This window comes from Brachycentrus maculatus, unplaced genomic scaffold (assembly GCF_059751285.1).
Source record: "Brachycentrus maculatus isolate JH-2025_06_01 unplaced genomic scaffold, ASM5975128v1 h1tg000188l, whole genome shotgun sequence".
Classification (NCBI taxonomy): Eukaryota; Metazoa; Arthropoda; class Insecta; order Trichoptera; family Brachycentridae; genus Brachycentrus; species Brachycentrus maculatus.
Genome location: NW_028280939.1, coordinates 854029 through 878571, shown reverse-complemented (window position 1 = coordinate 878571; position 24543 = coordinate 854029). Strand labels below are relative to the sequence as shown.

General features: G+C 31.9%; 1 protein-coding gene across 1 annotated transcript in view; it reads left to right on the top strand.

Annotated features, from left to right (window-relative positions):
* Positions 1 to 23739, top strand: part of Pkc98E (Protein kinase C) — a 29119-nt gene extending 5380 nt beyond the window's left edge. Inside the window, exons 4-18 of the mRNA XM_088262738.1 lie at positions 174 to 234; positions 2193 to 2442; positions 6228 to 6259; positions 7983 to 8053; positions 11238 to 11382; positions 12894 to 13027; positions 14027 to 14111; positions 14664 to 14803; positions 15558 to 15790; positions 16470 to 16618; positions 17801 to 17853; positions 18666 to 18852; positions 19789 to 19949; positions 20507 to 20605; positions 20690 to 23739. Coding sequence (XP_088118864.1) covers positions 174 to 234; positions 2193 to 2442; positions 6228 to 6259; positions 7983 to 8053; positions 11238 to 11382; positions 12894 to 13027; positions 14027 to 14111; positions 14664 to 14803; positions 15558 to 15790; positions 16470 to 16618; positions 17801 to 17853; positions 18666 to 18852; positions 19789 to 19949; positions 20507 to 20605; positions 20690 to 20770 — 1881 coding nt within the window. The 3' untranslated portion in view covers positions 20771 to 23739. The remainder of the gene's footprint in view (positions 1 to 173; positions 235 to 2192; positions 2443 to 6227; positions 6260 to 7982; positions 8054 to 11237; positions 11383 to 12893; positions 13028 to 14026; positions 14112 to 14663; positions 14804 to 15557; positions 15791 to 16469; positions 16619 to 17800; positions 17854 to 18665; positions 18853 to 19788; positions 19950 to 20506; positions 20606 to 20689) is intronic.
* The last annotated feature ends 804 nt before the right edge of the window (positions 23740 to 24543 follow it).

The window sequence follows — 24543 nt, the reverse complement described above, 5'->3', positions numbered from 1 at the left end:
CATCCCGGCGACTATAACGATGAACTATCTGAAACGTGAAAATATCTTCACCCGTACGCCGAAAATCAATTACATGGCATTGCAAAATGAAGTGTGTAAATCAGACAACGTAAGCGTATTAAATCATGTGGCATTGGTGGGTATTTAATAATAAATGAATATTTTTATTTCAGGTTGATTTAGAGCCACAGGGTAGACTACATGTTCGTATAGATCTGAAATGGAACTCTCAAGGTAAGATAAACTTTTTATCAATCATAAAAATCATCCATCTTCTTTAACTTTATACTATCCATAAATCCTCATAAAGATAATTATATACCGAAGTCATCTCCCACTTTGAAGTAATCACTGATGTGTATCCCAAAGCTATGATGCTAAATCGATGGCAAGAGGCGAATAATGTACGTTGAGACTGAGCGGTTTAGCATTCTATCCTTTCTGGCTGCTCCTAGGGAACAGTATGATGGTCGTTAAGTTCTTATCAACTTCTAGCCTTATCTATGATTTGCATCTTACGTTAACCAGATATCATGTCCTAGAGATATTAAGGCCAAGTATTCGTTAAGCGGCAACATTATTTTCTCTAAATCCAGGTAACATTTTACTTAAATGATTTTTTTCTTAAAACATTGTTTTTTCATTGAAAAAAATAGTTTTTCTTTGAAATAATTATATGGTTTGGAAAGAAAAGATTTATTGAAACGTGAGGAGTTTAAAAAAATAAATGAAAATATTTTTTCCATGTATATTTTAAAAAACAGAAAATATCCAATATATATATATATATATATATATATATATATATATATATATATATATATATATATATATATATATATATATATATATATATATATATATTTTTTTTTATTTATTTATTTTTTTTCATTGAGTGTCAGCACACGACCAGCCCTGAGCGTAGCTGAACAGTGGCAGATTAGTGGGTAGTTTATGGTAGAGAAGCAAATTTGAAAAAAAATATTTGTGTACTTAAAACAAAGAATAAAAAAAAAACTAACAAATTGGTAAATGCAGAAAAAAGTGGAGAAAATTGTCATCAAATTAATACAAATATCGAAAGAAAAAAAAAGATTTGACTTTGACCATTTAGAAAAAGCGAAATCCCAAAACTCTTTCTTATATAAGGCAATGATGAAGTTTTATGAAACGGGAAAAGATATTTCTAAACAAAAGAAGTTCTCAAAGTTTAACACAAATGTAACATTAGATTTGTAAAAACGATATCATTTGTACTTTATTGAAACAATAAACGGTGTCGGAAGAAGTCGCATATCTTGGCTCCATAATATACACAAGTGGACAGGAGTACGGATTATCGTGGAGCTGTTTCAAATTGGCCAAAATAGGGACACTTTCTCACAAGTGGTAGTCAACGGCAGGGGGACCCAACACGATACATAAAGAAGAAAAACAATAAAATAATATTGTATTTGTGTATGTGCTCTTTAACCTGTTAACCGGGCGGTCCGCTGTCCAATTACGCAACTTGTAACGGGCGCGAACTCTTTCACTAGGACGTGTCAGTACTGCTCACGCAGAACACGTCTACTACTCTCAATAGCGAAATGATACTGATTAACTCCGTGTCTTAAATTCATGTCGAGACATGTATGGATAACTAATACCTTTGTTGTTCGAAAAATATACGTCCCGCCCGTTCCAGGGCGCAACATATATTTTAAGGACGTATTCATATGTCCTACCCGTACCCAATATTGTTTACGTTTGACGTATTTATGCGTCCCACCCGGTTAACAGGTTAACAGAATTGTTAAACATATCTCAATAATTTTTTAAGTAGATATAGGTACCCAAAGTCTTTCTTCTTTTTATTCTGTGCGACATATTTGGCTCTTTTAAACCCAACCTCCATTGGGTTGGGTCCTATGATAGTATAGTTTCCTATTACGTGGCCGTATATAACTGTAGCATTTTTCCTCGATGGGATATTGTTAAGATTCTCAATTTCCTTTAAAATTACAAAGTTCCAGGGCGCAACATATATTTTAAGGACGTATTCATATGTCCTACCCGTACCCAATATTGTTTACGTTTGACGTATTTATGCGTCCCGCCCGGTTAACAGGTTAATCAGAGGCTAATAATAATTTGGTTGAGGTTATGGTTAGGTTAATTAAAGTCATAATTTGAAATTTGTGCAATTTCAGCGGAGACATCGCAGGCGTGCAGCGTGAGCTCCACCACCGTGGGGTCCGGGGGCTCGGGCGGTGCGGGCGCGGGGGGTGGCGCCGGCGCGGGGGGCGGGGCGGGCGCCGGTCGCGAGTTCAAGGAGCGCGCGGGCTTCAACAGGCGGCGGGGGGCCATGCGCCGCCGCGTGCACCAGGTCAACGGGCACAAGTTCATGGCCACCTTCCTGCGCCAGCCCACCTTCTGCTCGCACTGCAGGGAGTTCATCTGGTGAGAAAACCTTCGCATAAGGGAACCCATCTCATAATCTCTTCAACAATCTCTCAAACTTCCCTAAATATTCTCTTTTTTAAAAACAATCTATTTACCCTTCCCTTACGGTGCTAAAAACTTTCACGTGCACCGGTGATATGTATTTTGTTCACCATATGAAAATGTGATTTAAAAACGGGAAAAAGGTATATATTTCTAAATGCTGCTTTTATTTACCGTAATTGAAGTTGAAATGTATCAATTTTGTAACGTTAGCTCTGATAAGTACCTAAAAAATAGATAAAAAATACATTGCAAGTAGCCGCCATAGCTAGCGCAGCGCCATGATCACCCTGAATGATGACTTGTGCGCAGCTAAAATCAGATCGTCGGAAACAGTATGAAGCCGCATGCGTATGTACCTATAGTTCGGCACGCACGAATACTCTGAGAAACGTTCGTGTATTGATGATTCTGTTCCCGATTTTTTTACAATTTATTTATTTCTGTCGCTGCAAATGAATAACTTTATATTATATATTACTTTTATATAACACACAAAAGTATTACAGAGGAATACAAAAACTCTGAGCCCGTATATATTATATTTTATATTGATATTCTCATTTTTAAAGCCAAGTTGTAGTAAATACATATCACCGGGAGGGGAAGGTTAAACTCCCTAAATATATCTCTTTTTTATAAACTACTTCCCTCAATACTCCTTTTTTGTAAACTTTTTTGTAAAATCAGACATTACATTTTTTATTTATTTTTGTAAACAATTCAGACGCTACGTTTTCTTTATTTTTATAAACAATTTATTAAACTTTCCTTAATACTCCTTTCTTGTAAACAATCAGACTTTATATTTTTTATTTCTTTTTGTAAACAATTCAGACATTACATTTTTCTTTGTTTTTGTAAACAATCTATTTAACTTCCCTTAATATTCTCTCATGACCTTTCCCATGTCTTTTTTATCCACCTCCATTAGCGTGTTTGGCTACCATGCAGGAGGTCCTGGATTCGATTCTCAGGGTGGTCAAAATAAATATAATAGTTTTTCACTAATCCTATTTGATCCCTACTCAGACGGTGTAGAGGGTACCAAATTCGATTTCTGCAGTGCTAACTTGATATAATGACGAGGTGATTAGTCTCGCGCTCCAGATTCTTGGATTTAGCAATGAAGTAAATTTGAGGGGGTACAGATAAGGAAAGTCGGTAGAAAATAGATCAAAGTAAAGGAGATTGAAGCTATATGAGAAAGGAAATGGAATAGGAATGGTAGGTATGAAAAGAAGAATGGCAGCAATGGGTAGAGTACCCGGAGTTGCATGCCCGTACTTGTATTAGCTTATGTACCTATATGAGTTTATCAATTATAATTGATCACCTTGACTACATATAATTAACAATCAAGTTAACATTGCATTAATTTGATTCTGTGCCCTACACACCATATTGTGCTTTTTTTAAATCTCAAAAATTTTGTTAAATTTTCTCTTCTTGCTTTCTGTATTTTTAACTTGATCATTCCCTTTTTTTTTACAATATGATAAAATAAATTATCATATCAAATTTGTTTGATTTTTACAGCTGTTCATATTCTTATTACATTTTTTTGTTGCTATTATAATAAACTTACTAACGTTTTAGCCCCCAGGGACTATCATCGGGGCGATGTTATGTTACATTTTAAAACTCTTTAACATATCACCCTGATGACAGCCCCTGCAATGGTAGCTGAAATGTCGACAAGTAAGAGTTTGACACACGTAATAACCCAAAATAAAAGGAATCTGACAAATATTAGTTAAAAATATAAATCAATTGGTATTAATGACAAATGATCCTTATCACAGAACTATGTTTTCTGAAAAACGAGTGAACTTACTTTTATATTTACAAAGTAATCGAAATGCTTAAGGAACCAACTGCATCTATTTTAGAAGCATATTCGCACAACAATAACAAAAAATATAATTAAAAAAATTAACATACTTCAAAAATGAATTACTCGAAAGTTAAACATGAGTATTTCATAACCAACGTCAGTATAATCTTAGTTTATCAGTACATCCAATATTCCCTCTGAATTGTAAACGTAAGCAAGCACATAGTTATCCAATATTGTCTGCATAACTGCATTTAACCTCTATGTAGACACTTTGTACAAAAAGTTATGTAATTTTTTTCCCAAATTTTCCAATATAACTCTTAGCAGGAAATTTGAGAAAAAAAACTGATCCTCTCCTGCATGGGAACTATTCAAAGAATTTTTGGTCAGTTATTTTAAAATTTTATTATGAAATACCGCTAATAAATTGGAATACTGACAAATTTATCAAAGATCAGTATTCAATAAGAAATTGTGCTTGAATCATTACCGGATTTCTCTATTGTGATCTAAGGCAGATTTTCATTCATCAGTTGATACATGTTGTATTATTTATTACATGGGGTTTACTACGATACACCATATAATACTAAAATTCATGCAAACATAATAATAATTCTACACCATTGCACTTATAGCATGTTACTTCACCAAAATATGTTTATTTTGTTAGTTTTTTTTGTGCTTTTATTTTTTAACATTGAGTTTTTCTTTTTGCTTTTTGGTTAACACAATTCAATAGAGCATATTTTTTTGGATTACATACTTATTTTGTATGATTTACGTACACCCATTTGTTTCAAACCATTTTTTTATAACTGTGTTTTTAACATTTTTCATGTATCATTCGGATTATCATTTCATAAATATCTGAATTGGGTGTAAAAATTACTTGTGTTTTAACAATTTTATATGTTTAGTGAATAAAATTACTAATTAAGGTCGGCCAATGAAATATTTCAATCACACAAATTAAAAATATTTTTTTCTTTGTGAAATCCAATCAGTTTGATTTGAATATAATTGGAGATTGGAAGTTGAATCTGAAATTTTTCCAACAATATAACAAGATTATATACTGAACATTCATTAGCCTGTAGTACAAAATCTTTGCAGTATTAAATTCAGTTACTTTTGTGGGCGCTATGTTGCGTAGTTGTTTGCCTATACGCTGGGTATACAGAATAATGAAATGAACTGGTTCTACATTGAATCATTATCATTATATTAAGAATTTGCAGCATGACTGGTAACGCAAGGTACATTTTTTTTACCACAATCACTCTGGCAACATTTGGGGAAAATTCTCAATTGGAATTCATACAAATAGCATTGATAATTAGATCACACATAAAAATAGTCAGTTGCAGTCTTTCTTCAAACTTCAAACTAGTCTTTTTCAACCATTTTAGTGCAGATTTTTTTCTTGTAAGTAAGCTAAAATTAATGAAGATTTTTTTTGCCAAAACGGTCCATTTTAAATTGACTTGATGTTGTAAGGGCTAAAATAATAGATTTGTGAATATTATCGACGAATCAGAGCTTTAGAAACTCGCACGCTGCGACACAACCTCCCAGCTTGACCACTAAAATACACTGGAGTCGTCGTCAGTATATTGACGGTTGCGCTTTTAGTAAAGTATACCAGAGTCGATATATCGATTCTCAGTCCTCACAATGGTTAAAATCAGCAATTCAAAAGTAGTTTATATACTGACCAGCAAAGTTAAATTAGATTACCGTGTAAACTATACAGACTTTGTATATTCAATTTTCCTTTTGAAATTTGGAGACCGCGTAGATGCTTAGTTCATTGGCCGACCTTCCCTTTCCAGTTCGGGGCATGTGTGGGGTAGAGCGACAGCAAATGACCCGGGGCTTTTATTTTTTCTGGTTTCAGGGGATTGGGCAAGCAAGGCTATCAGTGCCAAGGTATGTAACTCCCGTATTTTTCACTAACCTCATATTTATTTATTTGCTCATTTTCCCTGTGTCTAAAATTTAAAATCCATGTGGATATGCCGGTTTAACTCGAGATTTAGTGATAACTGTGAACTAATAGCTCTACTACCCCCTTCTCTTCTTACATTTCACCACAAATCAATTATATGTATCTCTATTTTAATAATTTTTATTTATCTTTATCACTCAAACAGAATACAACTTTAGACTAGTTATGCTCAGTTGAAGTGGTCAGAACTAATTTACATTAAATAATACCAAGTAATATTATGCCATACCAAAAAAATTTTAAATGCTTTTGAAATGCAAAATATTCTTGGTTTGACATTACAAAAAAAAGAACCACAATACATTTATAATTAAAATTTAACTTTGTTTTAAAATCACTATAAATATTTTATTACAACTTAAGTATAATGTCTACCGGTTTCCAAGCTAACCGCTTCTTTATCATGACTGATTTTATAATAAAGTTGTAATAAAATATTTATAGTGATTTTAAAACAAAGTTACATTTAAATTATAAAATGGAGAAGTATTTTTACTAGTTAGTGCTTCAAATTTAAATTATACAACATATTTAATTCAATTTCTTCAATAATTCATATTTATATGATAAACTTACGTTTAAGGCGTATATATTATTAATATATACGTCTAACATAATAAAATTTTAGATTGCAGTCATCACTATTTCTCTGATTTTACTGGTACCTGTAGTATGTTTTATCAGCAAGGTTTAAGCATCACTAAATGTCTAAACATGTGATGAAGTATTTATTCAGCAAGTCAGGTTTGTGAATTCATTATGATCCAAACAGTTTGATCTTCTGTTTTATCATAATGTGATTCCTATTTTCAAATATAAAATATCAGAGCCGGTTACATCATTGACTGTGAAGTCAGGTAAATTGCTTTGAAAGCCTCAGAACAGAACATAAGTTAAACTAACCGACTCAGTACTTTTCAATATTTATTTAAACATTTATGATTTCAATCATGAAGGTGATTGGCAATAATTGGTCACTTTTGCTTAATTAATTAACTTTTAGCACAAATTTTTAACCATCAGTGCTGATAAAACAACCTTAAAAACCTTTCAAAATTCAATGCTTCTTATAGACACAAAATATTTAGTTATTTTATTAGCGAATTATAAAGAAAAAACAAAATGTCATGGATACTTGTGTCCTTTGAGAAATCAAAGCAAGAAATATTATTATTAAGTAAATTAATAGTAAAAGTAATGATAAATTTCTCTGTATCAGATATCAGAGAAATTAAAATTAAAATTTTCAACTAGCATCAGAACATAGTACTTTATTAAATATTTATTTTAGCAAGTCGATTTTAAAAATAAAATAAAAACTTTTTTAATAATGCTATACATAATATATCATGTATTCAATTATTTACAGTATTATTATTTTACATATATTATAACAAGACATTTATTTATGCATATTTAAGAATTTTAATTACATTTATATTCCGTGTTTTTTGTCACGTCATAAAAACATTTTTTTAAATCCAAGTTTCATGCATGCTGTGTTGAAAATGGGGCTTGCACGCAAAGGGTTAGCATTTAAACTTGCTTCAATTGAGGGATTACATTTTCTTAACTATAATAAGCAATTTGTTTACATTGTTCCTCCATATTTGATGATCTAATGGTTATATTTTATATATGTAGTGTGCACCTGCGTTGTCCACAAGAGATGTCACGCCTCCGTAGTCACCAAGTGTCCCGGGATGAAAGATGAGGTAAGTTTATTATATATCAACTATTATATATATATATATATATATATATATATATATATATATATATATATATATATATATATATATATATATATATATATATATATATATGTAATAAAATAACTAGGTACCTACCTATACATTTTATTAATTACTTACAAAAAGTACCTACATAAAACAGTTCAACCACCAGATGCCGCATGCGTCGCTCAGGAGAAAACAAAAGACTTACGATAATATTATTAACTGTCAGAATAAGATAGATAGATAGATAGATAGATATAAAAATTATTATAAAGATTAATTAAGAATAAACTTTTATTGTCGTTTCTTTAATTACAAAGCAACACATTGTTTATTTTATTATTATACACCCACTTTACATATTATTTACACTTAATTTTCAAAAGGAAAATATTACCACGTTATAAAACGACAATTTTGTTAATTGGAAATGGATGATGAAACATTAGATGTATTAAAACAATTACTACAATATGTTCGGAGTGAGAGAGAAAAATTAGAAGATGATCAAAGAAAACGATTAGAAGATAATCAAAGAAGACGTGGAAATCTAAGAACTAGTGATAAAATTAAAGATAAAAGTCCATGTAAGATTTGTGAAAATTTAAATAAGGGAACTCGATATCACTCTGAAGCAACGTGCTGGTTTAAAACAAAAGAGGATGATAAGATTAATAATAAAAATGAAGATTTACAAATTACACAGAAACAGTGCTTGAAGAATGAAAATAAAAATAATGTGGAAAAAATTTCTACAAAATATAAAATAAAATATACCCCAGAAAAGAAAAATTTCGAAGCAGATTGTATGAGCAGGAATCCAGTATTAGAATCGAAGGAAAATGCAGATGAACAATTAAAAGTTGTAAATTTGGTTAAATTACAAGATAATTTAAAAGATCAGAATAAAAATAAAGACATACAAATAACACAGAAACAGTGCTTGAAAAATGAAAATAAAAATAAAGTAGAAAAAACTTCTACGAAAGATAAAATAAAATATTCTCCAGGAAAGAAGAATTTAGAAGTAGATTGTCCAAGCAGGAATTCAGTATTAAACTCGAATGAAAATGCAGATGAACAATTAAAAGTTGTAAATTTAGTTAAATTAGAAGATAATTTAAGAGATCAGAATAAAAATGAAGGAATTCAAAAGAAAAAAACAAATGGATTGAAAAAAAACTGTGTCTACTTTAAAAGGGTCAAGAAAAAAAAAAAAAGAACGAAAAAAAAAAAAAACTTTATTATATCACTAAACTTATACAAGAAGATGATCCGGAGGACGAGTGAAAATTTTACTATGAATTTTCATCCCCAAGGGGGGAGATGTAATAAAATAACTAGGTACCTACCTATACATTTTATTAAGTACTTACAAAAAGTACCTACATAAAACAGTTCAACCACCAGATGCCGCATGCGTCGCTCAGGAGAAAACAAAAGACTTACGATAATATTATTAACTGTCAGAATAAGATAGATAGATAGATAGATAGATATAAAAATTATTATAAAGATTAATTAAGAATAAACTTTTATTGTCGTTTCTTTAATTACAAAGCAACACATTGTTTATTTTATTATTATACACCCACTTTACATATTATTTACACTTAATTTTCAAAAGGAAAATATTACCACGTTATATATATATATATATATATATATATATATATATATATATATATATATATATATATATGTATATATATATATATATATATATATATATATATATATATATATATATATATATATATATATAATAAGTATACTGGCGAAGTCTGATAGAGTAGTAGATTCTCTGAAAGCTCTCGCCACATTCCCTGGTCCCGTATAGAAGCTCATGGTTTCTAATCGGACCCATCCATTAAAAAAAAACTTTTCTTTTTTCGAATCTAATTTTTTGGATCCGCCTCCGTAGTGTAATGGTCAGCATGCTCGGTTACCGTACTGGAGATCCCGGGTTCGATTCCCAGGGTAGGGTCAAATAAATATAAGTGATTTTTCACTCTTATATTTAATCTATACAGTGTTGCCATATCGCTCACTCCTTTCAAGAACGTCATAAATCAAAAAACGTAATTTTTCAGGAGAACGTTTTTAAAGTTTAAAAATATAATACAATGTATTAAAAATAAATATCAAGGCGCTTATTGAACTTTTTACTGTGCAACAGATCTTTTTAGGTGAAACCTGAAGGTTTTTTCTCCATTTGAAAAATATTTAATAAATTTAAAAAGATAATCAAACAATACCTTTTCTTCAAAATGCAAAAACAACACTTTTTGACCTGTAGCGGATAAATATTAAGTTAAAAATATGCCTCTTTTGTTGGGATAAAGTACATTTTCTGGGCATTCCGAAAACATGCACAACTGAATATTGACGATTTTTGATTTATGACGTTCTTGAAAGGAGTGAGCGATATATTGTATTGATACAGATTTTAGGCTGCCGTTACAGATGACAGATTTTACTCTTAGGTAGTACTTTTAGTTTTATACAGATTTTTGGAATTGGATATAGTATATAATAAAACAGAAGAATGAAAATATGTATAGATTCGAGCATGATTAACATTTGATAATAAGTAGGTGAGAATCGGTTTTATATTGGAGTGCATTATTTATTATTGGGTAGGGTAATATTTTGTCTTGTCACGGAACATTACGCAATTTACGAGGGTTTGAAGAAGACAATCTTTAATTGGTATTTAATCAATCGTGCAAGTTTTTCAGAAAAAAAAATTACTAATGCTTTCAAAGTCCCTATCGCTGTCAGCGGGGCATGTAAGTTAACACAAACTAGTATGTAAAATCGGAGTAGTGGACTGTAATAAAACACCCAGGTTCTTATTGGACGTTTATCCTTGAGGAATTGGAACAGCGGCAAGTTGGCTGAGATGGGACGCATACCCAAACATGTGTTTAATATGAGGACAAAGTCCACTGTATTTTGGTAAACTATAAAATGTTTATTATGCGAAAATGGATTGTCATGCTGTAATTGTAAAATTTTACACATACATAAACAAGAGTAATAAACTGAAAATATTTTAATCCGTCTATTCTAACTATAAACATTATACAATAGGCTTTAATTTAATTTTTATCTATGAGAAAATAAATTTAACATGTATTAATTTGCTATGTTTCAGACATCGCAAATATCGGCCAGCGGGCAGCGTTTCAACGTGAATATTCCTCACCGTTTTGTCGTCCATTCGTACAAACGATTCACATTCTGCGACCACTGCGGCAGTTTACTCTACGGCCTGATAAAGCAAGGCCTGCAATGCGAAGGTAAAGGGTAACATTTTAATTTCATTAACAACACCTCAAATCCCCAATAACGTAACATCATATGGTTTCTGTCATCCTTTAGCGTTTAAATGGGCACATTTCTGCAAATAAGATCTGACCAAAAGTTTTGAAAAATATACATACACTGATCAAGGCCCAATATACGATAAATCACAACTTAATTTTCTTTTACAATGATTAAAGAAAACACTTCGTTTTTTACCACTTGAGTTTTATTATAGACTCATGTTTCAAAAGCTAAACTTCCATCATTCAGGTCTGTATAATAACAGTTATTATACAGACCTGAATGATGGAAGTTTAACTTCATGTAGTCTATAATAAAACTCAAGTGGTAAAAAACGAAGTGTTTTCTTTAATCATTGTAACATGTCTTACCACAAAGTTAATGCCGAAACAATAAATAAAATAATTTTCTTTTAACCAAGGTATCATTTGACATTTTTTATTTTTGATATTTGGTATTTTTTATGCTGCGGACGGCTGGCGACGAAATTTGAAAATTATTTACATATAGTTAAGACCTTAATATTGAGATTGGTATATAATATTCATATAAAAATTTGGATAATTCCTTCTTTTCTGCCTTTGAAATGAGGCCGGCGCAGAAGGTAAAAACATCCTTCCCATCCTTAAGCATCAATCGACCAAACTGGTAGAAATACCTTTCCTATCTGAAGTGTGTTAAAATAATGTTTTTGTATTGAAAAAACAAGTTTTTCTTCCAAACAAATGTATGGTTTTGAAGAGAAAAGAACTACCTCTACACGTAAAAAATGCACCTTCTATTTTAACCTTCAAAAAACGCCTGAAACATCATTATCTTACCTTAGAACCCTAACTGTCCATCTCCTCCTCCCCTGACCCCTCCTCTCTTCCTTAAACTTTCTACCTGATTCCCTTTTCCCATGCCTTCCTTACTCTATCGTCATTTTGTTTTTCTATTCATGTTACCCTGTTTAAATTCTTAATTTGTAATTATGCTCTCTTATGTTTCTTTGTTTTTCTTTTTTCTTATCCTTGTCTTAACCTGTTCAAGCATTATCTCCCCACTAATTTCTAACAGACATCAAAAGGTACAAGCCTAGATCGTTCACACTAGTCTGTTTTTTTTGGTTGGTTGGAAGATATTGCTTTATAGCAATAAGCCCGCCAATGTACACACATATTGTACAAAAAGTTCAAATAAATAAATAAATAAAATAAAGTTATTGAAAGGTGAGGAGTGAAAAAAATTGATAATTTTTTTTTCATTACATATTCATTAAAAAAAATTCAATAACAGAACTTTGTATAAAAGAGCTATTCATAATTGGATAAAAGAGGAGTCTGCAATAAAACAATTTCTTAAAAAATTACTTATATCTTTATGATACAAGTATGGGGTAGATCTTGTTTGCAAAAATATGTCCAAAGAGCTAGGTACGCCCATAGAAGAAGTATGACTTTAATTTGCAATGTACAGATGATGACTCTATATTTTGTTTCAGTTTGTTCTATGAATGTGCACAAGAGATGTCAGAAGAATGTCGCTAATAATTGTGGCATTAACACCAAGCAAATGGCGGAGATACTTAGCGCCATGGGAATATCTCCGGACAAACAAACACCACGGCGATCCAAGGTAATCTACACACCACTCGTATTTTACATCAGTAGCTGTCTTTGGTCCTTTACCTTGCCTTTGCCTCGTGATTAGTGCTGCGCCCATCATAGCTCGGGATGAACTGCTTATAAAAAAAGTGCCGCAAGGGTAGGTAAAGTTTACTACGAGGCAACAAGTGTGCATACCTTTGATAATATGTTTGATGTTGTCAAAAGTGGCATCACAAGTGTTTGGATTCGCAGGGAAGTAAACATAAATATTTGAGGTTTTTTCACCCAAATATTAATTTGATATATACCCTAGACTGGTATCTGAAGTGTAAGATGTGATTCGCTCACTCCTTTCAAGAACGTCATAAATCAAAAATCGTCGATTTTCAGTTGTGCATGTTTTCGGAATGCCCAGAAAATGTACTATATCCCAGCAAAAGTGGCATATTTTTAACTTAATATTTACCCGCTGCAAGGCAGAAAGTGTCGTTTTTGAATTTTGAACAAAAGGTATTGTTTAATTATTTCTTTAAATATACTAAATATTTTTCAAATGGAGAACAAACCTTCAGGTTTTACCTAAAAAGATCTGTTGCGCAGTAAAAAGTTCAATAAGTGGCTTGATATTTTTTTCTAATACATTGTATTATATTTTTAAACTTTAAAAACGTTCTACTGAAAAATTAAGTATTTTGATTTATGACGTTCTTGAAAGGAGTGAGCGAATTGTGATATTTTACATTTTGTTGGATATTATCCATTCATTATGGCTTCCTTGTGTACTTTCTTTATCGCATGATACAGATAATGAAAATTCCTAGTACCATAAAGCTAGGATAAGATACAAATATCTGAATGAGGAAAAAAAATATTTAGATAGGAAATTTAAAAAAAAATAATAAAAAAATGAAATTAAAATATAGTTTTAGTTGCTTTTCCTTTGCTTAGTTGATTTTTTTTGACTTAATAATCATAGTTCTCTATATATTACTTTTATTAATCAAATGTAATATCTTTTCTTTTTCAGTACTTGAATCAGGGAGTTGGTGACATGGGGGAAACTACTTCAGTAGAACACGATCCTAAAGACTTGGATAAGAAAGATGACAAAGGTAAAATAATAACTTCATACTTAGTAGAATTCCATGTGCACTCATGTGACCATAATCCAAGGACTATGAACAGTGTCACCATAAAGTATTTTGATTTTAAATCATCACTAGAAAGAGAATAAAAAAATAGATCCGACAAAATTACAGATATTTTCATAAACATTTTGATTACGAGTAAAATTCTTACATTGTATACTAAAAATGAGTAATATTCTATCGTGAGAACATAGCAGTTTCTGTTTTCGTAATGCAGTGTATGGTATTATGTATTATGTACTGTAGAACGGGGCTACTTGAACTTTGATGTGTTACTTGAGCCCAGTACAAAAAAAAATAGATGTGGTATCGACCGAAGTATCGTGACAATAAGTGTCACCTGTCAGGGAAACAATGGATCATGTCGATACATTCATTATTGTAGACCAAATACAGATTTTTTTTTTGTATTGGGCTCAAGTAACACATCAAAGTTCAAGTAGCCCCGTTCTACGGTAATTAATTTTTCATAATTATAATTAGTGATAATGGATTTTTATGTAAAAAAATTTTCAGGTGGGGGTGACTCTTCCCTAGAACGCAGTGAATCAGGACGAACTAACAAAGTAGGATTGGATGATTTCCACTTTATCAAGGTGCTGGGAAAGGGATCTTTCGGAAAAGTGATGCTTGCTGAAAAGAGGAATACCGATGAGGTACGTTTGTTTTCTTTTTTTGGTCTAAATCAGACTGGATGTATTATAGTCTTAAATTTTTTGAGATATCTCTGTTTGTTGATATCTCAACATAGATCAATATTTATTTTTCAAAAGTCTGGCTATTAACAGCTTATGAAATTTTCAACATTTTAATAATGCGATTGTCAATCTTGGATAGAAAAGTGAATGTTACAGTGTAAATAAGAAGTTACAATTCAAAATTCTGAAATTTCCTTAGTAATAATGTGTATATATGTAAGCAGACCATTTTTTTTTCATTACGTACTGCTCCTCAATCAACTTTGAAATATATGACTTTTGGAAATACTAAAACACACAATACCAAATAAATAGTAAACAGAAATTCTTATTTGTTCACTTAAAAGCTTCTTTTACATACTGTTGGTAGAGTGCGGGAAACACAAGCATTTTATTTGCTCATTTTTGGTAGAGCGCGATAGATGCCAAAAACATTGTACTGTTCGGAATTGGGTTAACGGTTACTTGTGATTAGTATACTGAGGGTTGGGCTGCAGACTATTTGAGTATAATTTGGGTTGGAGTTGATCAAAAAAACACCCGCAAACATTGTGTTAACGTTCATTGAAATATTTATTATCTGCAGAACGTTCATTAAAAAGAATAATTTGTTATATAATAGGTCAACTGATCAACATGGTAACAAACAAAAAAAAAGTTAGTACGCCAATGCTTGATTGCAAAAATAAGTAAGACATGTGTCTATCTACAGGTATACGCAGTGAAGGTGCTGAAGAAGGACGTGATCATTCAGGATGACGACGTGGACTGCACCATGACAGAGAAGCGTATCCTGGCGCTAGCGGCGCGCCACCCCTTTCTGACGGCGCTGCACTCGTGCTTCCAGACCCGGGACCGCCTGTTCTTCGTCATGGAGTACGTCAATGGCGGCGATCTCATGTTCCAGATACAGAGGGCCAGAAAGTTTGACGAACCCAGAGCTAGGTAGGACTTGTGCAATCTATAATGTTACAGCCACCATAGATACTTTGTGCAAAAAAGTATTATTAAACAAGCATTTTTCTAAATTCTTTACACGTTTGTGATAAACTGCAATTAAGCATATACATAGAACATTGACTTTTTGTACAAAAAAGTTAATTCTGAAATTAACGCAATGGAATAATTAATTCCTTTGAGTGGAACATGAGAACATTTGAGAATTTCCTCAGAAAAAAGAGAAAGATTGCAAAATGTATGTATCTATTATTATGTCTTATATTCCAAGCCATCGTTATGCTTTCATTTTTTTCAAAATAAATCTATGTGGTTCTGAAGTGGAATGAAATGAATGAAAAAAATGCTTATTGGACACATGTCTTCTATCACAATAGTTATTCAAACTTCATTACTCCTTCTCTCTAGTTTTAAAATCACATTTGAGACTCTTAATTGCTCTTTAACCCTAGTTTAGTCATATTTGAGAGTGCACACTACTTTTTACGAACCTATCCCCTCAAACACTTTAAAACATAAATTCTTAATGACTTCGAAAACAAAGTGGAATGGAAAACGATTCTACATTGAAGCGTTTTTAATTGCAACATCCATACCATACGCATTCATGCGTATTGTGCGGGTTAATTCTTACAGTGAGATCATCTAATTTTTTACTTTGTTCCAGATTTTACGCGGCCGAAGTGACACTAGCCTTACAGTTCCTACACCGACACGGAGTGATTTACCGAGACCTGAAGCTGGATAACATCCTCCTGGACAATGAAGGACATTGCAAGCTCGCTGACTTTGGGATGTGCAAAGAAGGCATCATGGGTAAGGAGACTTTTCTTTGTTCCACATTATAACTATTTGAAATGAGACATCAGGCTTTAAGCTGATTACCCTATAAAATCTTTTGTGGTGTCCATACTATGTAATTGTGGAGGTCCTCACCAAAAAGTTGCATTTGCACAAAAAAATCCTTTAAATGCAAATCTGTTCTGTTTACTGTATTCTAAATGTGACCGATCCTGTGTTAAACCAATATGAAATCATTAAATCGCACCAAAACGTATTAATTTTACAATCTAGAATTCCTGATTACTTATAATCATTTATAGTGATTCAAGAACAAGGTTTCTAAATTGGTTCATATATATATAGAACTTCCAAGAATTTGAGTAGTGTGGTTGTCAATAATGGGTAGAATTGGTGAATGTTACACGTGTGTAAAGTGATCACTTAAACCAGCCTATGACGGTCGTCAGCCCCGTAAATGCCCAGACTTCCATATTCTTCTTCATCTTTGATGAGATGTCAAAAAATAATAAAAAATAAAAAAATATATTTATTTATTGTGGAAATGTAAAGTTTTGGTGATGACCTCCACAATTATAATGAATCAAGTGATTATGACAATCAAACTAATAAGTAATTCAGTTATATATGTAGAGGATAACTTATTTGATTATTAAGGTAAATTGAATAAAAAGAAATGTAAAGTTTAGATCAATTGATCAGAAAAAAAAGGTTGCTGGCTCAATCGAGCCAGTGACCCTCTTTTGATTGCTAACAATTATGAGTAATCGACTTCTAATTACCACAACTTTTATTCTCAATTACATATTGAATACTAATACACAAATAATACTAATACAAATTTATGAGGCGAATGTTAGTGGGAAAAGAAGCAGAGGAAGACCGAGAAAAATATGGCACGATCAGGTATGCCAAATACTTGAAAGTGGTCAGGTTAGGAGTCGTAACAATCGGCGGGTATGTATGAGGAGATGCATGAACGTGGAAGAGGTGAAGAATGTTTGCAAGGACAGAGTGGTGTGGCGCTCTATTCTCTCTGCCTACCCCTGCGGGGAAGCGGCGTGATGGTTAGTTAGTTAGTTAGTTAGAATTTAATCAATTGAAAAAATGTTGATAATCTAATGATAATTCAAATTATACGTAATTACATTTCCTTTAGTTTGAATTTCTACCATTTAACACCACTTTCATTTTCAGATGGCATCACAACAACTACTTTTTGCGGTACTCCCGACTACATAGCACCAGAGGTAATTTTTTTTAGTTTGTCATTCCTATTTTGTGATATATTTTAATTCAATTTAGATACTTTTTAAATATGAAAAATTCAATAGTATTTTCTATTAAGATATTTCCAGAATTTATGCATTCTGAAAATTAATTATTTATTTATTTATTAGAAAACCAACAGAATATGTATTCAACAAAAATAACATAATACAATAAAATTTAAAACATAACATTCCAATTAGAAGTTTTCACTTAAGTAATCTAAAAATAAAAATAAACTGTCATGTACATAAAAGTATAACTATATAATAAACTTACATTACATGTTTTTATCGAATAATAATAATTTTCTTTATCAACTAATCAAATAGACATCAACAATATTTCTCTTAAACGTATTAAAAGAAACATTATTAATGTCTATTTCATTAAGCATTACATTGCACATATCGCAGGCTAGATTTTAAAATGAATTTGGGTAGGACTTTAGGTGTGCATTTTAGGGATTTTAAATAAAGTTTTGTTTCTGGTCTGTGCTCCCGGGACTCTAAAATTGATGAGTGATAAAAGCTCTGGGCAATAATGATTGTAGAAGAGTGACTCATTGGGCGAGAATAGAGACTGGATAGTTGTGTGTGCATGGACTACTATATGGATTACTGTAGTTGTGCTATGTATTTTCACTTCTGTTCAAATGTTGCATTTTTCTGTCATTATGCTGTGTCGCATTAGACGCATCTCCAAATGTTGTTTGTTAAAAATGTAATTCTTTCTAATCACAAAATGTATATAAAATTCTCTGACATGTGTATTCTCTTGCTTCAATACGCAGATCCTCCAAGAGCTGGAATACGGTCCGTCCGTGGACTGGTGGGCGCTCGGTGTGCTGATGTATGAGATGATGGCCGGCCAACCTCCCTTCGAAGCGGATAATGAAGATGACCTCTTCGAATCCATCTTGCACGATGACGTACTATACCCCGTTTGGCTATCCAAAGAGGCTGTCTCCATTCTGAAAGGTAATAATAAATACAAAAATAGTTAATAATATTAGTATATAACCACTCACCGAGATTTTTATGTTTACCGGTTTCGAGACGTACCCGTCTTTTCGTCAGGTAATGATTTAAGTTGTCTTTTCAACATTTGTTTAAACCAAAATTACTTTCAATTTAATAATAAATTTTATAATCAAACCTCAGGCTTAGCAACGGGTTCCCCAGTATGCCCATTAGTTGCGGATATATTTTTAGATAGCATTGAAAACAATATATTTAAATCTAATAATCAATTAATTAAAATCATTTTTATGGAAAAGATATGTAGACGATATCTTTCGCATATGGACAAGAACAGAAAAACAAAAAAATCTCGGTGAGTGGTTCTATACTAATATTAACATTTTTGTAAAAAAATAAAAAAGTAAAAATGACTAACCACAAAGTAAATGATTTAAATATTAATAATATTGAGAATACAAAAATAGTAATTAATTTCCAACCATCATACTTTTAGCGCTATCTTCTTCTTCTCTGTCTTAGTCCATATTACTGAGGGTTGTGACTCTTGTCGAAGCAATGACTATTCAGCAGTTATCCCTTGACTGCGCTGCATGTAGCGCTCCAACCACGGAGGTGTCTGCTGCTGTCTTAACTTGATTGGTTTATCGTGTGGGGATCTTCATGTCCCTCTCTTCCCCTCCAGGCTACCGATCACAACCAGCATTTTCAGACTATCCTCATTGCCACGTGCAATGTGTTCAAGGAACTGAAGAATTCGTCATGTACAGACATTGGCCAGAGTCAAGCTATCCAAGTGTAACTCCTGACAAATGGACTCGTTGATGCGTCTAGCTGACCATGGAATTCGGAGCATGCGCCTCCAACACCACATTTTGAAAACATCAATTTTAAGCTATCTTCTAATCTCACCTAATCTAACCTTCTTTTATTTAGGGTTCATGACGAAAAACCCAGCTCGGCGTCTCGGGTGCGCTTCCGGGGGAGGGGGTTCCCTGGCCGGGGAGGCGGCCATTCGCAGTCACGCCTTCTTCCGGGACATGGAGTGGGAGGCGCTGGAAGCCCGAAAAGTTCGCCCGCCATTCAAACCCAAGATTGTAAGAAACTACCCAAGCTCATGTTTTTTTATTGTTGCTTTAATTACCCAGGTATCCTCACTATCTGTTGTTGTTCCACTTATCTCATAGTTCCTAAGATAATTAAAAGGGGAAACTAAAAAAAAATGAAGCGCAATAATGTTTAAATGCGATGAATCGTAATTTTATTATAAGGTCAAATAAGAATTCTGAAAAATGTTTTGTAATTACTGTAATTTTTATTCATGAAGGTAGTGTTGGAGTCCTATGGAGATGGGCAAATAAACTTTGAATAAATTATACATGTAGCTTATTTATCTTCACCAATATTTTGCCAATTCTATTACATACAAACATACTATTGGAACTTTCTTAAATGTATTTTATATTTGTCTTAAATTCCTTTACTTTTAATATTTTTTATCATAGTCTCTAGAAAACTAATCAGTTTCTTTACTGGTGTTTCACCAAAAGCATTATTTTTAGTATTATGTCTTTCAACCCCATTTATTTTTAATTAAGTAATATCTATGTATTCAAAAATGACTTTTAACATAATGTTATGTTTGATATTTCAGAAAAATAAGAAAGATGCATTGAACTTCGATGCAGAATTTACTAAAGAAGAACCGGTGCTAACACCCGTCGCCGCCGATGTTCTCCGTTGCATCAATCAGGTAAAGTTGATTGGCGCACTAATTACTAGCCACATACCAGCCATACACTACATTCTATATAACATGATGTTAATGCACTTTCAGGAGGAGTTCAAAGGATTTTCATTTGTGAATAAAGACTTCTGCCCCCCCCGGGGAACTCCGGATAAAGCCCCGCAGGCCTAAAGGGACAAGTTCTTCACTTTCTCTTTACTCAAGCTTACTTTCTGAGTGTATTTAGTGCCACTTTGAGTTGTACTCGTGTATGTGTTAGCCGCCGGTTCCGAAGGGGAATACGAAGAAATGTAAATACATTGCGACCTCCTCCATTACTCGACCACTCGACGAGGTATTCTCCCAAACGTAACGTTACGTATTGTTTAGTCTTTCTTTAGAAGCGCTATGTATTTCGTATGTGTACTTTATTCCATTCTTTTCGATGAACGTTCGTTCTTGTTTGTATTATACGTATATTTCAATGTGATGATAAGTTAAGTATTAATTTGTCTCTTTTTCGTATTGTTTTCTTCAGTATTTTTTTTGAATACGTAACAATTTACATGTACGGTCTTTACTTTGTTTTAAAGTATAAAATAGTTAGTTAAGATCCATTTTTGTAAATATGGATGAAAAAAACCCCATTTAGTAATAAACCGAGTCTTTCGGCAGTCGCGGGAAGTGTCCAATGGGAGAGGTTTACACAAAATTACATACGTTAAATCTCGCATAGTTTCGCATTGAAGCGGATATTTGTAAGTAGGTAGTAAGGCGATATAGAACCCTTTGTGAAGTGAACATGCCGCAGGCCGCTCCCATAGCCTTAGAGATTAGTTGGGCGCTTATTTACTAGAACCATACGACGTCCATCCGCACTCATATCGGCTCGCGTTCTGCGGCCATATCTCTTCCTGCTCAGAATGCTTTGTATAACTTGTCGATGTTGGGCTCCGTGTTTAACCGACCCATGGTATTATTTATGTTTTAATAGTGGATATTTGAGCCGAACGCCTGAAAGATGTAACAGATGTAACATAATGCCAATATACTTATCTAGTCAAATAGTTTTAATGTCTAGAAAATGTCTACTTTTTTGTACGCCGGGTACCCTCATCTCGGGTCAGTTTACAATAATGCCACTGAACAAACTCGCTTTGTGTTTTTCCTACTCTTTGTTTGTTTAGGATGGCGGGGATCCCATTGAGCTTATTGTTGTGAATATGTTAATACATAAATATGTGTTTTATTACTGTATAATATTTTCTGTGTGTCACTAAATATTTGAATAAATTCATAATACCTTCTATCTAGTACCTCTCATCAAATTAAGGTACTTTTGCAAAATGTAATTTGAAATAGATCCAAGTATTTAGACACTCGACATTGTGCTAATTTTATCTGAATTTGGTGAAGAACACAGTATTAGTGTTGCCATTTTAGGCACGATCTTAGCTGATCTGATTTATGAATCTTTTTAAACCGATACCCACTAATTCTTTAAACAAATAACTGTGAATGGATCATTTGACATACTGTCTTTTAATATAGTTTACGTCGCAAATTAGTAAAAGTTAGGTTTTATCATATAGCCATAGAAAAGTGAGTAAATAATTTTCAATCTTTAGTTTAGTTTTAGATCACAAAGTTGAATCTATTCACATCTGCAGAGTGTAACGAGTATTGTAACTGAATTTCTATTAGCCATATTGTTTACTTTCTAACTGTCCGCATCTCGAATAATGTACCCTAAGTCAACGTAGATCTTAGTTTGTTTTACAAACATTATGATTACTTTCACTATTGTTACTAAGCCAAAGAATTATTTATAGTTAATTTTAATCTGTTTTACTATTTTTTAAGGTAAGATATTTTGGCAAAATTGTCGCTTAGTGCTTTTTACCAATTTATCCTATAAGTAAACACCTTTCTTTGCCAAGCAAAAATGTGCAATACACAAATTTATTTATTGTTATATAGTTATTTATACAATCTTGTTCCGTTATCTTCAACACCGACCGTTGTCGCAATGAATAAATAGAGTAATTAGAGTATTCAGTTACGAAGAAGCATGCTTTCTTACAAACTAGACTCGACTCTCGATTACGCACCGGTAATTGGGGGTCGAGTACGTCCTTGTTAGTTGTGATAACAGATATCCTAAATATATGTATGTCTTTTACTCAAATTGAACATTTCATTCAAATTGGATTGGCCTAGAACATTTCGATTGATCCTTTATCAATATTCCTATCATGTATATTATAAACTAAATGACTATTGTTGTGTAAAGATAGGGCTTCGTACCGGCTCTATTATAAAGTGCTTGAGAAAAGTTATCAACATTGAGTTTCTCTCGAGCAATTTTCTTTGTTAGTAAAATTAATGGTTTTTGATTTGTTGTAGGTTTGCCAATACTTTGAGTAAATATAACTTAAATATTTACAGTAATTTAGTGCCATATATTTATACCTCGTATTGCGTAATTCTCTCCAATTTCCTTGTAAAATAAAATTACGTGTTTATTGTTAAAAGCTTTAGGTGTTTTCTGGTCTGTACCAAGTCTTGTTCTCAATTGTCGTGACTAGAAAAATAGAGAAACAGCGCACGGAACTACTAAATGAAACAAAGATATATTTTTAATAATCCATTTGAGAGTGAAGCGAAGTGGCGCCCTCCGGTAGGATTCCACTTTGTATGCGGATGGCATCCGTTACTATTCGGCTAATAGCTTCCACGCTGTATTCAAACTAAGTATAGGCAACTTCTCTCGGTTGGAACTCTTATGTTGTATATATATGCATAATGTTTTATCACTTCCTTATGACGTAAATGAGTATATTCTGTTTATTTGCACCACAAGGTGACATGGATGCGACAGTGTATTCACTAAGGTGGATTATTCAACTGTTCAATGAAAATGGTTATAGAGAGAAATGTGCTGATAATCGGGTTGCTGTGCTTACTAATTAAATGTTTTTTTTTTAATAGATAGAAAATGTTGGGTTGCTTTTGTGATAATTTCCTAATGTTGGATGTTTGGCAGTAATATATTCCCGATAATTCTGAAGCTTCTTTCTTAAATGTGGATCGGTATATACAAATACATATATTTATATGTATATATATATATATATATATATATATATATATATATATATATATATATATATATATATATATATATATATATACATATATAAATAAAGATATATATGCTCTGACTTATATAGGAATGTACTTTATGGATTTAACACGATTAAAGCTTGTTTTTGCAATTGAGATAAAAAATAAAATGTGCTTGTATCTATTAAACATTGTAACATGTAAGATAATACGAGATTGTAACATTTAACATTTTAAGTTAACCAAATATATTTATATTAAGAGTAATAAAATTATGGATAAATATATATATATATATATATATATATATATATATTATATATATATATATATATATATATATATATATATATATATATATATATATATATATATATATATACATATATATATATATACATATATATATATATACATATGTATATATATATATATATATATATATATATATATATATATATATGTATATATATATATATATGTATATATATATATATATATATATATATATATATATATATATATATATATATATATATATATATAAATATATTTAAAGAAATGTTGATGTTTCAAATACAAATATTGAACTATGTATATTAGCGATAAAATATTAAAAATTGATGCTAAATTTGTGGTACTATTGCGTAGTAAAAACTATTATCACGGGTACTTGTGATATAGTCTGCAATGTAAAGGTAGCGTCTTATAGTGTTAAACATCTGTAGAGAGAACAGCAGTGGCCACTCTATAGTTCTAGAGGCCAACTAATACTCTACTGAGGCTATTGTGTTTAGTATTCAACTCAAACACCCGTAGAGAGGGCACCGCCGGCCACT